Raw genomic sequence first — 20909 nt, forward strand, 5'->3', positions numbered from 1 at the left:
AAGTCTGTCTTGTGACAGCCCGCCCACGAGGGGGCGTGGCCTCCTGGAACCACGCCTTCTGGGAGGCGTGATCGGAGGCGTGGCCTGCGGCGCGCGGGAAGCTGCGGGCAGTGGCGGCTCTGAGTGGACCGAGTCCTAGCAGGTAGGTTCCTTGTTGATACCGGGTTTCTGAGCCTCTGGCCTGGGTCGGGCTGCAGCTGCTCGTTGGGGCCGCCGGTCCTGATCTCGGCGCGAGCGCAGGTGGAAGCCAGTTCGTCCCAGGCAGCACTTTTCACCGGGACCCAGACTCCCGCGCCTCCCGCCAGGCCGGGCTGCGCCGCCTCAACCCGCGCCCCTTCCTGCGAGTCCCCCTCCGCTGCCGCTCGCTGGGATGACCGCCCATACCCCAGTACCGGTCCCTGGGACCCCCACCTCGGCGCGATGCTCTATGCTGCCCGGCCTCGCCTCCATCTGGGGTCTTTGGTTTCTTTCTCTTCCGGAACGGTACACTGGTGGAAGTCTCTGCCTGTGCGAGCGTTTTAGCTGAAGATTGCAGATGTCTGCGCTTCTCGCTGTTTACCGGCTCGCCCTTGCTGTTCCAGGGTCGCTGTTGAACTCTTTGCTAACATTCCCAGCCTCCCTTTGCCTGGCGGAGACTCTGGAGGATGAAAGTGATCACGTGTGAAATCGCCTGGCACAACAAGGAGCCAGTGTACAGCCTTGACTTCCAGCATGCGGCAGCCTGTAGGATCCAAAGGCTGGCGTCCGCGGGGGTGGACACCGCCGTTAGGGTAAATGGACAGGCGGGAGGATACCGGGAGTGGAGCGCAAGTTTTCATTCCTTTGTTTAAAACTCAAGCAGCAACTCAAGTCGGTGTGCCACCTAGTCCAGTGTGCTAAATTCTCAGGCCTGACGTTAGCAAGGAATGCTGGGGAGATTAGCTTTCTTAATTAACATTGGCTACATTGTTACAATGTACAGTATTTTAGAATACTAAACTAGGAAGAACTCTCTGGTAGCCGACATGTACCCCCAGTACCCGTAAGGTACAGATGGAGGGTCCGAAGTTTGAGATTCTCAATAGTAGTGGAGTTTGAGGCTAACCTGGGCTAGGTGAGACCTTGTCTCAAAATAGTAATATTGATAGTAATAGTTCCTGTGCTTTGCCCATTTGCTCTAGAAAGAACTGGAAGGAGGGGGTAGCAGGTACTGGCGCCGATGGTTTGAATTTTTGCTAATACTTCGATTTACAAAGTTTCAAAAAGGAAATTGCATTTTCTACCAGAAAATAAGTAGTTGTCTCCTGGGAGGGAGACAGGAGGTAGCTAGTGTGTTTCTGCAATGTCTGCTTTGCTGCCCACAGATCTGGAAGGTGGAGAAGGGGCCAGATGGAAAAGCCATTGTGGAATTCCTCTCCAACCTTGCTCGGCACACCAAAGCTGTCAATGTTGTACGCTTTTCTCCAACTGGGGAGATTTTAGCATCTGGAGGAGACGGTAAGTATTGTACTTAATAATCCTTAAACCGGACACTTAGGCATAATAGTGACATTTGAGCTGGGTGGGAGGGGGTTGTGTGACATGGTCCAGTGATCACAGCAGCATGTTGGAGGCTGAGACAGGAGGACTGAGAATTTAAGGCCAGCTCTGGCTAAACGGTAATGTTCTTTTCACAGAAAGAAAATCAGACAGTGAGATCTGAGCTGGTCGTATCTCTCTGTTTCCCCGTCTGCCTTGTAGCTCACTTAACCTTTGGGAGAATGGTTCAGAGTGGGAAGATGAAGAGCACAGCATTAAACTCAGAAGATATGTCAGGAAATAGCTCGTTCTCCATTTGTCCCCTGCAGGCTGGTTGGGTGTGGTAGATCTGTCAGCATCCCAGAGGCATGTCTGGTTGTCAGTCAGCACGGTTGTCAGTCAGCGCGCACCTCTGTGTAATTAATGGGCTTTGGGAGTGTTGTCGGGTTGATTTGTATTGTGTGTCTGTGTTTAAGTGAGATAAAAGAATACAGAAAGGGGGGCTGGAAAGATGGCTCAGCAGTTAAGAGCACTGATTGCTCTTCCAGAGGTCCTGAGTTCAATTCCCAGCACCCACATGGTGGTTCACAACCATCTGGGATCCGATGTCCTCTTCTGGTGTGTCTGACAGCTACAGTGTACTCATATAAATGAATTAGATAAATTTTTAACAAAAAGAGAATACAGAAAAAGTAATCCTTATACCATACATTAAATACTCTGGACAACAGTAGAAAGTAAAAAAAATCTTAGTTTTTGTTTGAAAAAAGAGGAATAGTTGTGTTCTGTGCCCTAATGCCCAGAATATGTGGGGTGTGAGTGTCTGTGTGCATGCATTGTACATTGTACACAGACATGATGTGCATGCATTCACACATTCACACAAGTAGAACAGTGTTGCCGGGGCTGTAGACCGTCTCCTATGAGGTGGCCCTGGGGCAGTTCCCATTTACAAAGCCCCTCAGCCTTGCAGACCGAAACCTCCCTTTAGTCTGCTCATGGAGAGTGTTGACCTGTCCAGCCATTTCATCTCTAGCAGGCTCCCTGACGAGCTTCTATAGCTAGGATTCCAGGTAGCTTTGAGTGAGCTCCTTTTGTCGTCTGTAGTTCCTGTCTGTATTTCCTGCTCTCTCGTTTGCTCTCTTTTCTGGACATGGTAAAAGGATCATGTTACAGTGAGCCTGTAGTCACCTCAGGAGAAACCGTTAGGTCTGGACCATTGCTGTGTCAGGCTGAGGTGTCTGATGTGTCCGTACTGATACGGTGAAGGAGTGTGTGGCTTACATGTCCAAGCCGCCGAGCTACAAGTGCTGTCCACAGATTCCTACACTCAGTCCTCACAGGGGCACTGTGAGGTGGGTATGCATCAAGATGAGGCCCACAGGCACAATCTGCAGACCGGCACTGCCTTTCCTCTTCCTGATCTGCCATCTTTAAGTTGTTTCTCTAGTTTCTTAATGTAGAGGTTCAAACTTTTTGTGTTTTCCTGAGGTGGGGTCTCATGTAGCCCAGGCTAACCTCAAACTCGCCATGTAGCCTTGCTTTGGATCCACCTACCCCAGTCTCCCAGGGGCTGGGTTACAGGCATGTATCACTGTGCACAGCCTGTCCATATTCTTGGCAGTGAGTGACTCCGCAGGCCAGACCGTCCACCGAGCCACATAAAACATACAGGACACCATAAAACTCCAGAAGTGAAGGAGGGCACGGGAGAGCCTGGCTCATGCTGTGCTGATTTACCTCACAGATGCCGTCATCCTGCTGTGGAAGATGAATGACAGCAAGGAGCCGGAGCAGATCGCCTTTCAGGATGAAGATGAGGCTCAGCTGAACAAGGAGAACTGGACTGTGGTAAAAACCCTGAGGTAACGGGGGAGGGGCTGCCCCTGCAGTTTGTTTTCTAATTAAAGGTCTATTTTGGTTATTCTAACTTATGATTGTTTGGCTTGTGAGTGAAGTGCGTTGTGTGTGAGTAACCGAAGAGGTCAGAAGAGGTAAGCGAATCCCTCGGAGCTGGAATCACAGGGGTTCTGTGGAGCCCGCCTTGGGGCGGAGAGCACAGCTTGACTTCAGATTAGCAGCAAGTGTGATTAAGTCCCACTTCACAGTCTGAATACCTTAATAGTTTATGTACCTAACGTAAAGCCTTTGCCTACTTTATAAGAGAATAAAGGATTAGAACAAGATAAAAATACATTTTTCTCTCCGTTATGAAGTTTCCCTTGGGGAAAAAGAATCCGGTCTTCCCCGACCTGGTTTTTGAGCCAGCCTAGTCTAGCTATGAAGCCCAGGCTGGTCTTGAACACTCTACCCTATTCCCTTGGCTTCCTAGTGCTTGGAATATCAGTGTGGGCCCGTGATGCCCTCTGATTCACATTCAATACAGATGTCCTTGAAAACAAATGTTTAGAGCCAGGCCTGACACAGCTCCACTGAAAATCCCTACAGTCTAATTCCAGTGTGTGGTTTTAGACTTTGAACTTTTTTCCCCCAGTTTTTCGAGACAGGGTTTCTGTGCGTAGCCTTGGCTGTCCTGGAACTCACTCTGTAGACTAGGCTGGCCTTGAACTCAGAGATCCTTCTCTCTCTGCCTCCATAGGGCATGCACCACCACTGCCCAGTGACTTTGAACTTTTTGATAGCTTTTCTCTTTTTGCAGTAATAATGTTATTCCTTCTGTCTTTGGACTCTAGGGGCCACTTAGAAGATGTGTATGATATATGCTGGGCAACTGATGGGAATATGATGGCCTCTGCTTCTGTGGATAACACAGTTATCATATGGGATGTCAGTAAAGGTGAGCCATATACTTACTTTATTAACATTATGTGTATATGTACACACACATGCATGCAGTGCCCATGGAATCCAGAACAGGTTGCCTGAGCCCCTGGACCTGAGTGACAGGTGGCTGTAAGGCTCCCTCCCAACCTGGGTACTAGGAACCACCAAGCTTGGGTCCTCTGTGAGAGCAGGTAGAGCTCTGACCTGCTGAGCTCCAGACCGAGTGGTTTATTTCTGCTGTTATGAGGAGGAAGAAGATGCCAGAGTTAGGGATGCTGAGTCGGGAGCAGTTTTGGCAGAGGCAGAAATCCAGACACTGCCCAGACCTTCATTATTTCATTCTGCCAGTGTCAGCCAAGTGACGAGTCCTGCCCTTGTCCCCTTCTGTCTTCCAAAGGCTTTACTTGAGAAACTCAGGTCCCAGTTCCTGTTTCCTGGTCTATTAGCCTGTGTCTCGGTTACTCTTCTGTTGCTGTGATAAGCCACGGTGACCAAGGGAACTTGTAAAAGGAAGGATGAAGTGGTTGGAATATGCTTGGCCCACAGGAAGTAGCACTTTAGGAGGCGTGGCCTTGGAGGAAGTGTGTCACCGTGGGGGTGGGCTCTGAGGTCCTATGCTCAAGTTCTGCCCAGTGCAGAAAAGGCTCTCCTCCTGGCTGCCTGCAGAAGACAGAATCCTCCTGGCTGCCTTTGGGTCAAGATGTAGAACTCTCAGCTCCTTCTCCTGTACCAAGTCTGCCTGGACGCTGCCGTGCTTCCCTCCATGATGATAATGGACTGAACCTCTGAACTGTGAGCCAACCCCTGTCCTTTATAAGGGTTGCCGTGGTCATGGTGTCTGTTCAGAGCAGTAAAACTAAGGCAGAAGTTGGTACCAGGGGCTGAGGTACTGTTGTGACGGGCCTGAGCATGCTTTTCTATGGGAGAATGTGGACTCTGGGCCTTTGGATTTGGAAGCAGTGGGATGTTTTAGGTGGGTCCTAATGCACTATCCTAGTAGGATCGTGAAAGACATTGGTGCTGAGCGCGATTTGACTATGGGGTCCTGGCTCTAGCTGTTTCAGAAGAGAAGAATTTTAGTTTGTGCCTGGAGACTGCTCTGATATTTTGGTGAAGGATGTGGCTGCTTTTTGCCCTTGTTCAAAGAGTCTAGCTGAGGCCAAGGTGAAGAGATTCATCAGATTAATTGCACTGACAGAAGTCTTAGATCAACTAAGTTTAGACTCTGTCCTACGGTTCACTCTTAGAAGGAATGATTTGATAAAGTGTAGCAAGATTAGAAAGCAGGATACGGAAGGTCAAAGAGTAAAGGGACACCAGGAAGTCGAATGGAGCCTGAGAATAGGACCCCAAAGCCCACCCCCACGGTGACACACTTCCTGCAACAAAGCCATGCCTCCTAATAGTGCCACTTCCTGTGGGCCATGCATATTCAAGCCACAGGGTGCTTAATTTGGTGCTCAAAGTTTTAGAGGATTAGAGTCCATGAACATCATGGTGGTGGTTGGTGGGGGTAAGGTGTTAAACAGGCAGGCACAGTGCTAGAACAGTGCCCGAGAGCTCACCACTTGTTCCACAACCCTGAGGCAGGGAGGGAAAGCACTCTAACTGGCAATGGCAAGTGGCCTGAGCTTTCAAAAACCTCAGAACCGGGGCTGGGGATTTAGCTCAGTGGTAGAGCGCTTACCTAGGAAGCGCAAGGCCCTGGGTTCGGTCCCCAGCTCCGGGAAAAAAAAAAAAAAAGAACCAAAAAAAAAAACCCTCAGAACCCACCCCTGGGGACCCCCCTCCAATAGGCCACACCCCCTCATCCTTCTCAAACAGTTTCACCAACAGGGACTAAGCACTCAAGTTATGGGAGCTACCATGCTCCCAATCGCTAGCATATTGTTTATGTCTAGCTTGCCTCTCTGTATGATTCCGAGCCCTCTCTGACCTCATTCTTCCTCTTACCTTTGAGGATAACCCCCTGCCTGAGATCTGGATTGTTTTCCACCTTTAAGTTTCTCAGCCCTGGCCTCACAGATACTTCTCAAACTCTCGTGATTGTGGGGGGCGGGGGAGGGATCCTTCCTCAGGTCCCGCCCTTGAATGGTTAGTTTACATAGGACGTGTGTAGGCCCCCTTGAGCTTGCCTTTCAATCCAACCTTCCTTAACCCCAGCCAACTTCCTGGAAAGTCTGTCAAGTTGAGAGATGCCCTGAGGTTGGGGAGGGAGAACAGCACATTAGAATTAGATAGAAGCATGTCCCCTGGTGCTGTGGGTCCCCTGTGCTGTGAGTTAGCAGTACTGGCGGGTAGTGGGCTTGGACTTAGCAGTGGCAATGGGGTGGGTGAGGAAGGGAAGGAGGGTGAAAGAATTGAGAAAATGAAGAAGAGGGTCTTCTCTCATGGACTGAGCCTGGGGTCTTGGGCTTGTTCTTTTGTTTGCTTTCAAATGGTTAAGGCCTTTGAATGGTGACTTAAATTACTGAATATTGCTTTGTTTGAGTGAAGTGTGCTGGTCTGAGTGGCCTGTGAATTTCGGGGCTGGTCAGTAGTTCTGTATGGTCTAGAAGCCGCCCCATGAGCAAAACAGGCATGAAGTTAAGTGAATAGCATTTCAAGTTGATGGTTGTTGCATAAAGTCTGCACTTGGAGGTGAATTCAGGTCTGAGTCCTTGTTGGTGCTGTGTCCATATCCAACTGTGATGAGCCTATGTGTGCCAAGCTGATGGATGGGGGCGCTTTGTGCTGAACACCAACCTCATTAAGATGGGGGATGAGGGAGACCAGGCGTGAGCGGGCCTCTGGAACACGAGAGAGAAGTCTTCCTCCTTGGAAGTGGCCGGGTGTGGTTACACAGTGCCGAGGAATCAAAGCAAAGAATCCCAGACCAAAGGTTGCTGAAGAATAATTCAAATGCAGGAGCAAGCAATTACGGCCAGACATAGAGTCCATGCCGGTAGTCCGTGCACCTGGGGTCCAGGAGAATTCTGGGAGTTTGAGTCCTAACTGATCTACATGGTGAGTTAGTTCCAAGCCAGCCTGGACTGTAGAGTGAATTCTAGGCTAACCTGGGCTACAAGATGAGATGTGTGTATGGCATGCACGAGCACATAACTAGTTAAGGCTTCATAACTTGTTTTCCTTTGGTCTGGGGAAGCTTTGTGCTGCTGGCTTCCCTGCTGGGGGCCTTTGTTAGCCTGTCAGGCTCAAGCCCCGTAGCCAAGGCTAGCCTTGAACCCTGGATTCCCCAACCTCCTCTTCACCGGTGTCATGGGCGTGTACCACCACGTCTGGCTTCAGCTCGCTCTTTGAAGCTCTCTGTGCTGTGCCTCCTCTTCTTTCATCTTGCTTCTGACCCCTCCCTTTCACCCCTGCAGCTCAATGTCGTCACCACCTCACCTCTAAGAGTGAGGGATTCTCTCTTGTTGTGTATGTCATCCCTCCCCCCACCCCCATCTTACCTGTCATAGGGTTTCCATTGCTGCAAGGAGACACCATGACCACGGCAACTCTTACACAGGAAAGCATTGAACTGGGGCTGGCTTACAGTTCAGAGGTTAGGCCGTTATCATGGCGGCCGGAAGCACGAACGCAGGCAGACCCGGTGCTGGAGAGATAGCTGAGAGTTCAACCGCGGATCCTCAGGGAACAGGAAGTGAACTTAGCCGCACTTCCTCCAGCAAGACACACCTACTTTAACGTGGCCACGCCTCCTATGGAGCCTATGGGGGCCATTCTCTTTTAAACAACTATACTACCCAGCCCAGAGAACTAAACGGAGGGCTCTGATGTCATGCCTTCCTTCTCTAACCCACACAGCCTCATGCTTACTGTACATGCCTGGCTCTCTTTGAGGACTACAATGGGGGGCGGGGCCGTGCGGTGGGACCTTTGTTTCCCTGAGCCTGCCTGCAGAATGGTGGGCTGGAGGAGAAGGTTCCTGCAACGTGCTTCCCGGAAGTCTTGTTGATAACTTTCTCGCGCTTCTTTGTAGGACAGAAGATTTCCATTTTCAACGAGCATAAAAGTTACGTGCAAGGAGTGACCTGGGATCCTCTGGGTCAATATATCGCGACCCTGAGTTGTGACAGGTTCGTGAGTAACATGAATGTTCTTGCAGGTGTTTTACCGCACCCTTACTAAGGGATCGACAGTCCAGACTTGGCCTTTGTTGTTCTGATCTGCTTATTCTGACAAGACAGGAATTAGAGACTAATTAGGCCGGGTGCCTTATGCAGAGCAGATACCAGTGCATCTCTATTGAATGGGTGAATTCATGTAGAAAGAACTCTGTGTCTGCCTGTGAGTGTGTCTTTGTACCAGGTGTAAGCCTGGTGCTCTCGGAGGTCAGAAGAGGGCATTGGATTCGTACAGTCGTGGGCTGTCAGTGCTGGGAGCAGACTGGGCTTCTCTACAAGAGTAGTACAGCTCTTAGGCACCGGTGCACCTCTCCACTCCATTAGGAAAAGCTTTTAACATCAAACTAACCGAATCACACTTGCTCTCAAGGAGAAAAGCCAGCAGAGGGATTGTTCACATCGTGCTTTTCATGGTGCTCGGATCAAACACAGAACCTCGCTGCTAGGCAATCTATGCTTCTGATCACAGTTTTTACTTTTCTGTGTATGACTGTTACCTGCATGTATGTATGTGCACCACATGTATGACCACAGAGGTCAGAAGACAGGTGTCAGATCCCCTGGAAATGGAGCTACAGCCTCTGTGAGCCACTACGGAGTGCTGGGAACTGAACTTCTGCAAGAGCAGCCAGTGTCCCTAGCGGCTGAGCCATCTCCCCAGACCCCCATTATTGCTTTTTTGCTGTTTTGGTTTTGAGACAGTGTTTCATGTAGTCCAGTCTGGCCTTCCTACTTAGCCAAGGCTGTCTTTGAACTTGATAGCTTCTTGGCTCCACCTCAGTGCTCGGACTCCAGCAGCACGCCCTGGTTCTTCGGTGTTAGAGACTGAACACAGGTGTCTTGCCTGCTTGGCGAGCACTGGGGCAGCTGAACTACGTCCCCAGGTCCTCCACTGCTTTTAATGTAAAACCTGAATTTAATATGGGCCTGAAGTAAGAACAGTGTGTAAGAGTTAGGGCTTGTTTGCTGGAGTGCTCCTGCTGTGTTCTGAGGGCTGTGCAGTTCCTGGTGTCTTTCTGAGGAGGCACAAGAGAACAACTTGGTTACTGGGAACCGGGTCGATAGCACCCAAAACAAGGTGTGACTCGAGAGTAGGACTCATTTGTCAGCGTTTCCTATCCCTACTCTTTTAGGGAGTGAGGGGAACACCACTATGTCTTACTGTTCATCCCCCTGCCTCAGCTTTCCAATGTCTCACTCCATAACCAAGGCTGGCTTTGTACTCGTGGTGATCCCCCTGCCTCAGCCTTCCGTGTGCAGGAATCACAGGTGTGAGTCACTATATCTGCCACTCCGTACTCCTATAAAGCCCCGAGAACAAGACGGTCCACACAAAACAAATGTCAGTATGCTCACACAGGTTAACATTGGGTCAGATGGTCACGGCTCTAAATTAGGATTGGGCCTTAGCCGTGTAAGGAGCTGAACTGTTTTTTCAGTGAGGGATACAAACGGAAGGAAGTGAAACCATTTGCATCCTGTTTCCCCTCTGTGGCATGCTCCGGCCGCTGTTGCTTCCTCTCCATTCCTCAGTGAAGTCTGGTCATCCATAATAGTCCTGCTGAGGCGCTGTGGCATCCGCTGACGTGCACGCAGTATGTTGTTACTGTGAGGCCCAGCTCCCATGCTGGAACTCTCAGACCTCTCTTTCTTCAGGGTGCTGCGGGTCTATAGCACCCAGAAGAAACGTGTGGCTTTCAACGTTTCAAAGATGCTCTCTGGACAAGGGCCCGAAGGAGAGGTAGGAAGTACTTACTTTTATTTCTCGGGTGTACATATGTGTGTGATGTGTGCACACACGAGCGTGTTTTTGGTATGTGTGTGTACATGCAAGTGGGAGTGCGTATACAGGAATGTTCACACACATGTTATAGTGTGCTTATGAAGGCCAGGAGTCAGTTCGCTCAGTTCACTGTATAGGTCCTAGGACCTCAGGTTGACAAGTGCCCTTTACCCTCCGAGGCATAAACTATCTCGCCATCCCTTCTACAGTACTTAGAGATCTGGTGACTCGTGGGGTCGTCCTTGCTGAATCGTCCGACCTGTAGGCCAACTGACGAGGCTTCCCGTTGGACTGCCTTGCTGGACTGCCAGTTCTAAGTGATGATGAACCTTTGTGGATTGTGAGATGTTTTCAAATGACTTCAAGCTCTGTTACCACAGGCGAGAAGTTTCCGGATGTTTCACGATGACAGCATGAAGTCGTTCTTCCGAAGACTCAGTTTTACTCCAGATGGATCTTTGCTCCTCACTCCAGGTGTGTCAGGTGGCGTGTGAAATAGGGACATGATGGCACCACAGCTCGTGCAGGTGTGAGCAGAGTGGTGGAGCAAGGCTTCTACCTGACGACTACGTCCCTAGCTCAGAACTTCTTTCATTTGTTCTGAGTCATGGTCTCCCATGTAGTTCAGACTGGTCCTGAACTTACGTAGCCGAGGATGATCCTGAACTTCTGACCCTCCTATCCCTGTTTCCTGAATGGTGGGATTATGGGTGTGTAGCCCAGGCCTGGCTGGGAATATAGAACTTTCATATGGTAAAGGTGTAGCTGACTAAATCAGTAGATACATAGTGAAGTGGCACCTGATGCCTTTGATACAATGTATCCTATACAGCAGCCCTCTCAATTGTCAAGAAAACAAAAGACAAAAGAGGAAAACCTGAAGAAAAAAAACAAAACAAAAACAAAACTGAGGACTTAGATGAAGCTGGTTAGTCAGGTGTTGCCGTGGTGTGTAAGGTTCTGGGGTCAACCCTTAGCACCACAAATAGATCAGTGAGTAAAGGCAAGGTACAGATTGCATGCAGGAACAGGTTCTAAAACCTGGGAACAGGCAAATGCAGACCTGAACTGTGTGACCATTCAGATGTTGCTATTCTGTTCAGGTTGAAGAAAAAGTAACTGTTCTCGTCACAGCTGAGCAGGAGGTGTGTGCCTTTCTCGGAATGTGGCTTGTCTAGAATGCAGCCTGGTAACGCCCTCCAATCCCTGTGCCTCACAGCTGAGACACAGTTCCTTAACAAGGAAATCACAGGAGGCTCTAGGCCAATACGTCAGCCACACATGGTGGTGTCTGGCTCTAATCCAACACTTAGCAGGTGGAGGTGGTGGAAGACCAAGGCCGTCCTTGGTTCTGTAGTGAGTTCAACCTAGGATGCGTGAGACCCTGGCTAAAACAAACAGTTCAGAACCAAATAAAGTCAGCCAACCTCCCCGCCCAACCAAATCCCTAAAGCCCGCACACCAGAACTTCTCGGCAGGGGATGGTGGCTTTCTGTTAGCAAGTATACAGAGTGACCAAAACAGAGGACCTTAACTCTGCTTGAGCTGACTTTTATGAACTGTTGACAGGACAAGCAAAGAGGGATCATGCAATTCTCTATTCTCGCAACAAATGCACTGAAAAGAGCACTGTGGGAGTGTGTGTGCCTGTGTGTGCCCAGGGAGACGGAACCAGCCTTGGGTTGTCACAGTGGGGTCGTGGGGAGGGGTGGGTCTTGGAGAGCTGTACACAAAAGCAAGAGTAGAGTCCTCCTTTGCAGTTCCAGAATGGTCACGTGCTAGGTTGGCATGCTTAAGGGGCTGGAGAGATGATGGCTCAGTGGGTAAGAGCACCGAATGCTCTCCCAGAGGTCCTGAGTTCAAATCCCAGCAACCACATGGTGGCTGGCTCATGACCATCTGTAATGGGATCTGATGCCCTCTTCTGGTGTGTCCGAAAGACATCGACAGTGCTCACATCAAAATAAATAACTCTTAGAGAAGAGAAGAAGGTGGCATGCCTCTTTTTTATGCCATGTGACAGGTCCTGCAGGAGACTGCAGTGTGGGCTAGCTCTCCTGACAGCTCGAAGGCAGGCTCAGAGAGATGGACAGCCAGGTCTGAATGCTGGCCACAGACTCGGAGGCTGGCAGCTGGAGCCAGCCACAGGGCTCCATCGGCTTGACTTGTCTCTGTTCTCGAGCACAGGATTTTACAAGTGACCTGGCCTGGGACCCTCACTCAGGTGGAGGTGACAGGCAGGTAGAACTGGAGCCGAGAGTGGGACCAGACAGAGGGAGGAGCACTTGTGTTTGTTTCTGTCAGAGGTACCACTTGAGGACAGGATGTTTTGCAAGCTGCACTGGAAGCTTTTGCTGGCACACAGCGTGACAGTGGTTCTTTCTTCCCTCCCTCCCCCGCTCTGCAGCTGGATGTATGGAGTCTGGTGAGAATGTGACAAACACCACTTATGTGTTCTCCAGAGAACATCTGAAAAGGTACACAGATGCAGAAATGTCCCCGTTTTGCCCTTTTTGCCTCTGATGAGCATCAGTGCTGACCTGTTGCTAACCTGCGGTTGCCCTCGCAGGCCGATTGCCCACCTTCCATGCCCTGGGAAAGCGACCCTTGCTGTCCGATGCTGTCCTGTGTACTTTGAACTGAGGCCAGTGGCAGAAACAGGTACCATGGGAACTGCTGTATGGGTGTGGGTGGGCGGCTGTCCTGTGGGGAAAACAATGTGGGTTTGGCTCAAGTTTATAATTTTGTTCATTGAAGCATGTTAAAATTAAGTATTTCTGGGGGCACCGTGTGATGATGTTTGGTGTGTATATAATGTAGTATTTGCTGTTAATGCATCGACTCCTTCCTTTAGCCATGCATGTTCGCGTGTAGTGCCCCATGATGCATAGCGTCTTTCCTCATTGTCCAGCATACATGTCCTCATCTAATGTTAGAAAGTATATCAGTGCTGACTTATTTTTCCAGTAGGCTTTTTGTTGTTATGTGGCTTTTGGGGACAGGGTCTAAGTTGACTTCAGACTCACTGCCACTTATCAGGGGATGTCCTGACGATGGGGTCTTGGGTGTGCACCACCACACCTGGTTTTAGGTGGCCGTGAAGATTAAGCCCAGAGTCCTGCACACTAAGCCACTACCCTGCCAGCTGAACTGTCCTCATCCCTCCATCTTCCTTCCGTGTGTCTGTTTACCTCAATCCACTGAAATCCACGGGTTTTCAATTCTTGTCAGTTCTCTTGAAGTTCGTTCTGGGATGTAGTTATGTTGCTTTTAAGGTTCTTTAGTAGGATCAGGCAGCATCTGGTTCATGACACACCCTACACCCTGAGGCAGGTCCTTCTGCATATTAACTGATGTCTGGGGCTGTGAGGTGCCCCTGGAGCGCTCCAGCTGCCTTGATCTTCCTGAGCAAAAAGGGCTCCCAGGCTTTTGGGAGTCTTCTAGGTCGCACCTGGAATCTCTGCCCTCCCTGGGCCTGCCAGGCCTCCTCTCAGGATCCCAGTGTCTCACCCACTGCTGCCCAGTGTCTAGAAAGCTGCAGCACACCTCCTTGGCCTAGTGTAGCGGGGAAAGGAGATCTGGTCCCTGTTTTCTCCATGATGAAAGCAGACGCTACTTTAAACTTTTAAGTCCTTAGTGTAAATGATATCTCTAACTCCACAGAGCTCAAAACATTGATTGAGCAGCCATGGCGGTTCACACTTGTTATCCCAGTACTTGGGAGGCTGGCCCGGGAGGCTTGCCCTGAGTCTGAGGTTCATTTGGACTGTACAGGGAATTATAGGCCAGCCTGGGCTATAGAATGAGAGATGTACACACACACACACACACACACACACACACACACACACACAAGACAAAAGTATCGCTTAGTAAAGTGCTCCTAAATGAAACCATTTTTCTGTCAGAAAGCTCTTCTTAAATCATGACACGCAGAAGTCCTTCGTTACTGGTTGGGCCTCATTCGTGCCTGTGTAACAGCTCTGTCTTGAAACTCGCTCTGTAGACCATGCTGGCCTCAAACTCACAGAGGTTGGCCTGCCTCTGCCTCCTGAGTGCTGGGATTACCCCTCCTGGATTATTTATTTTTTATCTTATGTGCACGCATGCGTGTTAGGGTTGTGCTTGTGAGCTCAGTGCATGTGCGCCTGTCAGAGGACACCATGTAGCACTCCATTCTCCCCTCCCACACGTGGGGCCTTGAATCAGACTCACGTTGGCAGGCTTGGGAGCCAGTGCCTTTACCTACTGGTTCATCCATCTTGCCAGCCCAGGGACTGAATGCTTCTGTATGGCAAACTAGCTTTTAGTGACATGGCATTTCCTTCCCTGGAGGAGAGAATTTGGGGAGACTGGTTCCCTCCCTGGGGACTCCATAACGTCACTCAGCCTGTCTTCCCCTTACAGAGAAAGCGTCAGAGGAGCCCAGCCCCGAGCTGGTGAGTCTGCCCTACCGTATGGTGTTCGCAGTGGCCTCGGAGGACTCTGTGCTGCTGTATGACACGCAACAGTCTTTCCCATTTGGTTATGTGTCTAACATCCATTACCATACCCTGAGTGACATTTCCTGGTGAGTAACAGGCGGGTGCGGAGGACAGACCTCTGAGCCAGGGGACAGTCTTTTCCCTCAGATCTCAGATTTGGCCTTATTTCTCTGAAGGACCCTGTCTTAGTCAGGGTTTCTATTCCTGCACAAACATCACGACCAAGAAGCAAGTTGGGGAGGAAAGGGTTTATTCAGCTTACACTTCCACATTGCTGTTCATCACCAAAGGAAGTCAGGACTGGAACTCAAGCAGATCAGGAAGCAGTGGCTGATGCAGAGGCCATGGAGGGATGTTACTTACTGGCTTGCTTCCCCTGGCTTGCTCAGCTTGCTCTCTTATAGAACCCAGGACTGCCAATCCAGGGACTGCTCCACCCACAGTGGGCTGGGTCCTCCCTTGATCACTAATTGAGAAAATGCCTTACAGCTGGGTCTCATGGAGGCATTTCCTCAAGGGAGGCTCCTTTTCTGTGATAACTCCAACTTGTGTCAAGTTGACACACAGAGCCAGCCAGTTCAGAACTTTCATTAAAATGGAAGCCACTTTGCATGTGCGTGCGTGCGTGTGTACTACAGCATCCATGGGAAAGTCAGAGGACAGTTTATAGGAGTCTGTCCTTTCCTCTACCACAGGTTCCAGAGATCTGAATTCAGGCCATAAGGCTTATGCACAGAACACCTTGACCTGCTGAGCCCTGTCTGCCCAGCAGTGAGTTCTGGTACCATGCATATTGCCCTGTTGGGTGAGGCAAATCAGCAAATCCCAGTGAGCTTTGGGAAGGCCCAGGGGGCTTTTTGGTCAAAGACCTTACCTGCTTGACACAGCCGTTCGGCTTATGCCTTTGGTCCCTGCAGACTCCGTTGCCGTGGGCCAGTTGGTATTCTAGCAAGGCTGGCCACTCACCAGAGTCCCATGTAGCTTAGGGGAGCCTTAATTTAACCATGTGCCTGACATGACCTTGCAATCCTGGCTGTCCAGCTTCCTCTTCCCATGTGCAAGAATGAGAGGTGTGCACCCACACGCCCAGTGCACACTTGGCACTGAACCTGGGGTTTCTCATGAACACTAGGTAAGAGCTCTACCAACTGAAATACCTCTGTAGGTCCCTTGTTTTTCTTTAGATTTCTTTATGTAAATTATTTATTTAGTGTGTGTATATTTGGGGCCAGTGCATGTGCTACAGCTCATACATGGAGGTCAGAGGACAGCTCTGTGGGGTCCATTCTCTGGCCACCTCACATGGCACCAAGGAGTCAAGTTTGGTCACCAGGCTTCACCACAGGCACCCGTACCTACTGAGCCATCTCACTGGCCCCGAGTTCATTTTTTATCTTGGGAAAGAAAAGATTGAAGTTGAGAGGAAGGTGCATAGATCAAGATGGCTTCAGGACTGAGGAAACTGTGTGCCTGAAGTACTTGTTCAAACAGTCTGTTGTGCCGTTCCCCTGACCACTCAAGTAAAACCTGTGATTGGTGCCAGCTTCCTGACCGGCCGTGGAAGGCTACAGCGTGCTCTGTAGATATAAGTTAACCTCTGACTTCTTTCTTGTTCTGGGGACACAGGTCCAGCGATGGGGCCTTCCTGGCTGTGTCCTCCACGGATGGTTATTGCTCATTCGTGACCTTTGAGAAAGGTGAACTAGGCGTGCCTTTGAAGGAGAAGCCGGTTCTGGGCGTAAGAACTCCTGACACAGCAAAGAAAACCAAGAACCAGAACCCCCAGGGATCTTCGCCAGGATCCAGATCAGCCGAAGGAACCCCCAGCAACAGAATCCAGGACCCCAGCAGCCCCTGTACCACCCCCTCACCAACCACACAGTCTCCAGCCCCGCCCGCCATCAAGGACAGTCCCTCAGCCATCCCTGCCGGCAAAAGCCCCTTGCCACGGCCTTCTGAGGAGAAGACCCTGCAGCCTGCCGCTCAAAACATGAAAGCCCCCCAACCCCGCAGGGTCACACTGAACACGCTGCAGTCTTGGGGCAAGACGGCCCCCCGGTAAGAGCATTTGATAAAACAGGATTCTCACTGTGAAACGGGGCCCCAACATAGGCAAATATCGAAGGTCCCACCTCCCTCCTTCTGGACCTGCATTCCTACCTAGGGATGAAGCCTAGCATCTTCCCACAATTCCATGTGCTATATGGGCTGCTGTCAGGTCCTGGGACTTCTCTAAGCCTTGTCTCCCAACTCTCCTGTTACGTTCCCAGAGCACACTCTGCCCTTTGAGATCTCCATGCCTGCTTCCTGGGGGAAGGAAGCCTTGGATACATTCTTGTTCCTGGTGACAGTTAGAATCTTCTGGAGACCCAGTCGAATGTGTTTTCTCTCTTCCTGGTGCCCATAGTATATTGTCTCTTTCTGACACAGTGACTAAGTGCCTGAAGCAATCAGCTTAAAAGGAGGGAAGCCTTGTTCCGTATTCAGGTTCCAGGGCATCAGTCCACAGTTAATGGTCTCATTGTTCCCGGCCTGTGCCAGCAAGTACAGGGTGTGTGAGGCAAAGGAAGCTGTTTACCTCATAGACAGGAGGGTAGCCCGGAAAAAAGGAACCAGTGTCCCTGTGTCCGCTTCAAGGGCACCCTCAGTGACCCCGTAGGGGTCATGTATCAGATAATCCTGCACGTCAGATTCTTCACACTGCCGTTCCCTCCTCAACAGCAAAATTGTTACAAAGTAGCAATGAAGTAATTTTGGGGTTGGGATAGGTTGTTTTGGTTTTTTTTCCAGGCGTTCCCTCCACCCCTGCCCCCAATGTGTAGCCCCAATGACTATCCTGGAATTCACTCTGTAAACCTGGTTGACCTTAAACTCAGAGGTCTACCTGCCTCTGCCTCCCCAAGTGCTGATATTAAGGCCTGCACTACCACCACCTCCACCACCTCCACCACCACCACCTCCACCTCCACCTCCACCACCACCTACACCACCACCTCCAACTCCACCTCCACCTCCACCACCACCTCCACCACCACCTCCAACTCCACCTCCACCTCCACCACCACAGCCCCCTCCCGTTTGATAAGTGTGTACATTGTATGCAGATCAAGTCAGGTCATTTAGCACTTAGGTGTGAGCACTCAGCCTTTTGAACTCATCTGTTCTGAGGCTTCCCCTTGTTAACCACGCCCCTGTGCTGTGCACTGGGACTACACTCCTCATCCCTGTCCCTACTCCAGCCTCAGCAGTCCTGTCCACGTGAGACCAATCCAGGTGGTCTGATGGTACCACCTCCAAGCACTTGGGAGGACAAGGCGGGGGAACTGTGAGTCGGGGCGTCCAGAAGCACGAGTAAGTCCAGACCAGTCTCCCATCTCCACACACAGGAAAATCCACGGGAGCCTTTCTGATCCCTCCTCTGAGGGAGGTCTGTGTTCCTTTCTGGACCTGCTTAGTACTTAGTGTTTATCCACGGGACACACATGGGCAGATTCCTTCCTGGGCCGGTAGTGGCTGCCTGAGTCCTGCACCAGCAGGTGGCAGCCTGGGTTCTCCTTCCTTCATCTTTGATGCCCTCTTGTCCCCCACTCTGCGCCTCCTATGGTACCTGCCTTTCTTCCTTCTCATCCTCTAGGTGGGGTGAGTGGGGTTTGGGCTAGTGAGGTACAGTTGGACTCACACTCCTTGTCCCCCAGTTTCTTGCCGTGTCCCTCCAACTAGTGGTGAATTCATAATTCAGATACCACGGTTGGCTGTCTTAAAGTCTATTTTCTATAGAGTAGGGATGCATTTTATAAATGCAAGTGTGCATATAAACACAGGTGCCTTGGGAGGCCAGAAAAGGGTGTCATTTCCCTAGAGCTGTCTTGACAGTACTAGGAACTGCACGGAGGCCCTCAGGCCAAATAGGGGTGTGGGGTGTGTGTGTGTGTGTGTGTGTGTGTGTGTGTGTGTGTGTGTGTGTGTAAGACAGGGTCTTACCACACTGCTGTAGCTGTTTGAAACTCATTCTCTAGGCCTTGAACTCACAGAGATCTGCCTGCCCTGCCTCCTTAGTGCTCCGGCTAAAGGCATGCGCCATGACACATGGCTCGAGATGTGTGGTTTGTTTTTTGTTTTTTGTTTTTTTTAATATTTTTTTTCTTTGAGTGTTGGGAAGGTATCTCTGAGATATTTTTGGTGTTAAATTAATTCTCTTGACTTCCTCTGAGCTATTTACCACGTTCTCCAGTTGTAACTTTAAGAAAACACTGGTTGTTGCAAAGCAAAACTCCAAATTTAAAAAGGAATGGCGTGTGTTTCAGGTCTGCGTTCAGCACGGTGTGCACCAGACTCCTGAGCTTTTAGAGCTAATGCGACTGGGTGTGGTGACCGTTGTATGGAGCCTGTGACTTGGAGCCTCTCACCGGAACACTCCTTTCTGGGCAGGCAGCAGGACATTTAAGGCTCTGTTGGAAATGCTCCGTAGGGAAACGAGTGCTCTTTCTCAGTGGCTCGGAATCTTGGCTTCATACCTAAGCACCTTTGATGCTAATGGGCAGTCCAACCTTTTACTTTTTTTAATCCAGGAGAATAAATTTAACACCGTTGAGGGCAGACACTGCACCAAATCCACTGCCCAGTAGCGGGGCCGCCCCCTCCACAGAAGAGGTCCAGCCAGGTAAGGAGGGGTTGGATAGGTGTTCTTTTGGAAGCTAACGCTTCTGATTTTAGGTCAGCTCTGGGAAGGCCAGAATGTCTTTTTGGGGCCGTCCTTTGGACATACTGGTGGCAGTTTGCCTTGCCGAGGAGAAAAGTGACCCTGTGCACTGAGCAGTAGTGGTTTCTGGGGTCGTGGGTCTCCCCACTTCATGACAGCTGGTGTTTGGGGCAGGTGACTAGTATTGTAGGGGGATTAATAACATCCCTGATGCTACTGTTTTAAAATTTTTGGTTCTTTCCCCGCGTGTATGTCTGTATGAGGGTTTCAGATCCCCTGGAAATGCTGACGGTTATGAGCTGCTGTGTGTGTTCTGGGAACTGAACTCAGGGTCTTTGGAAGAACAGACAGTGCTCTCAAACGCTGATGCCACCTCTCATCCTGTCACATCAGTTGTCACAGGCATTGCCCCACCTCTTGACATGCATTCACCTTGACTGAGAGCCATCTGTGTTGACCCATTCCCTGTATCTGTACTGGATCGCACCAGGCCATTTATGCCTCTTCTTGCCTCTGTTCTGTACTTCATGTCCCCCTGACTCACAGAGGTCCTCACTGCTTGCTAACCTTATGTCAATGTTTCAGAGGTGCCTGGAGAGCCCCAGGATGAGCCTCCCGAACTGAAGAGACCTAAGCTTGAAGAACAGGAAGGAGACACCCAAAGCCTGAGTCCTGATGAGACTTCCAAGTCTGCCTGAGGCCTGCTCGGCTGGGTATCCATGTGCAGAGGAGGCCAAAGCTCGAAGGCTGGTGATGGTGATATTAGAGCGGAATAAACACTCGTGAATTGGTTCACATAGAAGAAACGCGTGTGCTGGCTTTGCTGCAGCAGCCTGCATACCCTTGTTCAGGGTCACTGCGTGTTGTGGTAGGCAAAGGCCTCTTTTTGATAGTTTCTGAGGCTAAGAAACCTGATCTGCACCTTGTTCCATTCACATGACAGACTTGGATACTGCACACCTTGGTAGAGCAGAGGGCTGGGAGAAAAGACGGGGCTGAGAGAAATTCAACTGGGAGAATGCAGTACTCCCAATGGCCACTGGAGGTCACTGTGCCCACTGACTCTGCTCAGAGGGCTTGATGGCTGCCTTGCTTGGCCGGCAGTGTGAGCCTGCCTTTGAACAGGCCTGAGTGGTCTCACATGCCTAGAGGGGTGGATCCGGTGGCTGCACTTCTGCGTCCCAGACAGCTGTGCTCAGAAAGCAGGATAACATCAGTCCGTGTGTGTGGATCTGTGTTTCCCTCGATCAGGATCAGGTTCTGTGGGGAACCAGGCAGTTAGCACACATTCCCAGAGGCTCCAGGGCAACCAGCACTGAGAGCTGCTACTATTGGGAGAACTGGGGCAACTGGAAGACAACCCCCCACTGAAAGGCAAGTGGGATCTTTGACCTCAGTGATTCCATAACACATCCAGATGTAACTGTCTGAGGGACTCCATAGAACTGTTGGCAAGGGCATGTGCGGACCTGGGAAGGTGGTGTGGAGCAGGCAGCTGCTGCAGGCTCTGCTCCTGCCTGGATGGGGGGATTCGG

At 50.6% G+C, this 20909-nt stretch overlaps 1 protein-coding gene across 3 annotated transcripts; it reads left to right on the top strand.

Annotated features, from left to right (window-relative positions):
* Window positions 1-20180, top strand: Chaf1b (chromatin assembly factor 1 subunit B). 3 transcript variants are annotated; one of them, XR_005491009.2, is made up of 15 exons: window positions 1-142; window positions 582-770; window positions 1344-1476; window positions 3245-3362; window positions 4191-4294; window positions 8264-8360; window positions 10065-10149; window positions 10572-10665; window positions 12599-12668; window positions 12761-12852; window positions 14599-14761; window positions 16302-16733; window positions 17915-18026; window positions 19244-19335; window positions 19960-19999. XR_005491009.2 is itself a non-coding variant. In NM_001024741.1 (14 exons), exons 2-14 carry the CDS (start codon window positions 645-647, stop codon window positions 20070-20072), a joined length of 1719 nt encoding a protein of 572 aa, NP_001019912.1. In that variant the 5' UTR covers window positions 91-142; window positions 582-644; the 3' UTR covers window positions 20073-20171. The 3 variants fall into 3 exon arrangements, 2 of the variants coding, with proteins under 2 accessions (NP_001019912.1, XP_063126487.1); NM_001024741.1 differs by lacking the exon at window positions 17915-18026 and having other exon boundaries at window positions 91-142; window positions 19960-20171; XM_063270417.1 differs by lacking the exons at window positions 1-142; window positions 582-770; window positions 1344-1476; ... (1 more) ...; window positions 4191-4294; window positions 17915-18026 and adding an exon at window positions 7833-8101 and having other exon boundaries at window positions 19960-20180.
* Window positions 20181-20909: the final 729 nt, after the last annotated feature.

The sequence above is a fragment of the Rattus norvegicus genome, chromosome 11 (genome assembly GCF_036323735.1).
Source record: "Rattus norvegicus strain BN/NHsdMcwi chromosome 11, GRCr8, whole genome shotgun sequence".
Classification (NCBI taxonomy): domain Eukaryota; kingdom Metazoa; phylum Chordata; class Mammalia; order Rodentia; family Muridae; genus Rattus; species Rattus norvegicus.

What these genes read in the sequence shown, in the direction of transcription:
- Chaf1b (NM_001024741.1), top strand. Translation starts at nt 645, where the DNA reads ATGAAAGTGATCACGTGTGAAATCGCCTGGCACAACAAGGAGCCAGTG. An exon ending in GGGTGGACACCGCCGTTAGG is followed by an intron (nt 771 to 1,343) that starts GTAAATGGACAG and finishes TGCTGCCCACAG; the next exon opens with ATCTGGAAGGTGGAGAAGGG. An exon ending in CATATGGGATGTCAGTAAAG is followed by an intron (nt 4,295 to 8,263) that starts GTGAGCCATATA and finishes GCTTCTTTGTAG; the next exon opens with GACAGAAGATTTCCATTTTC.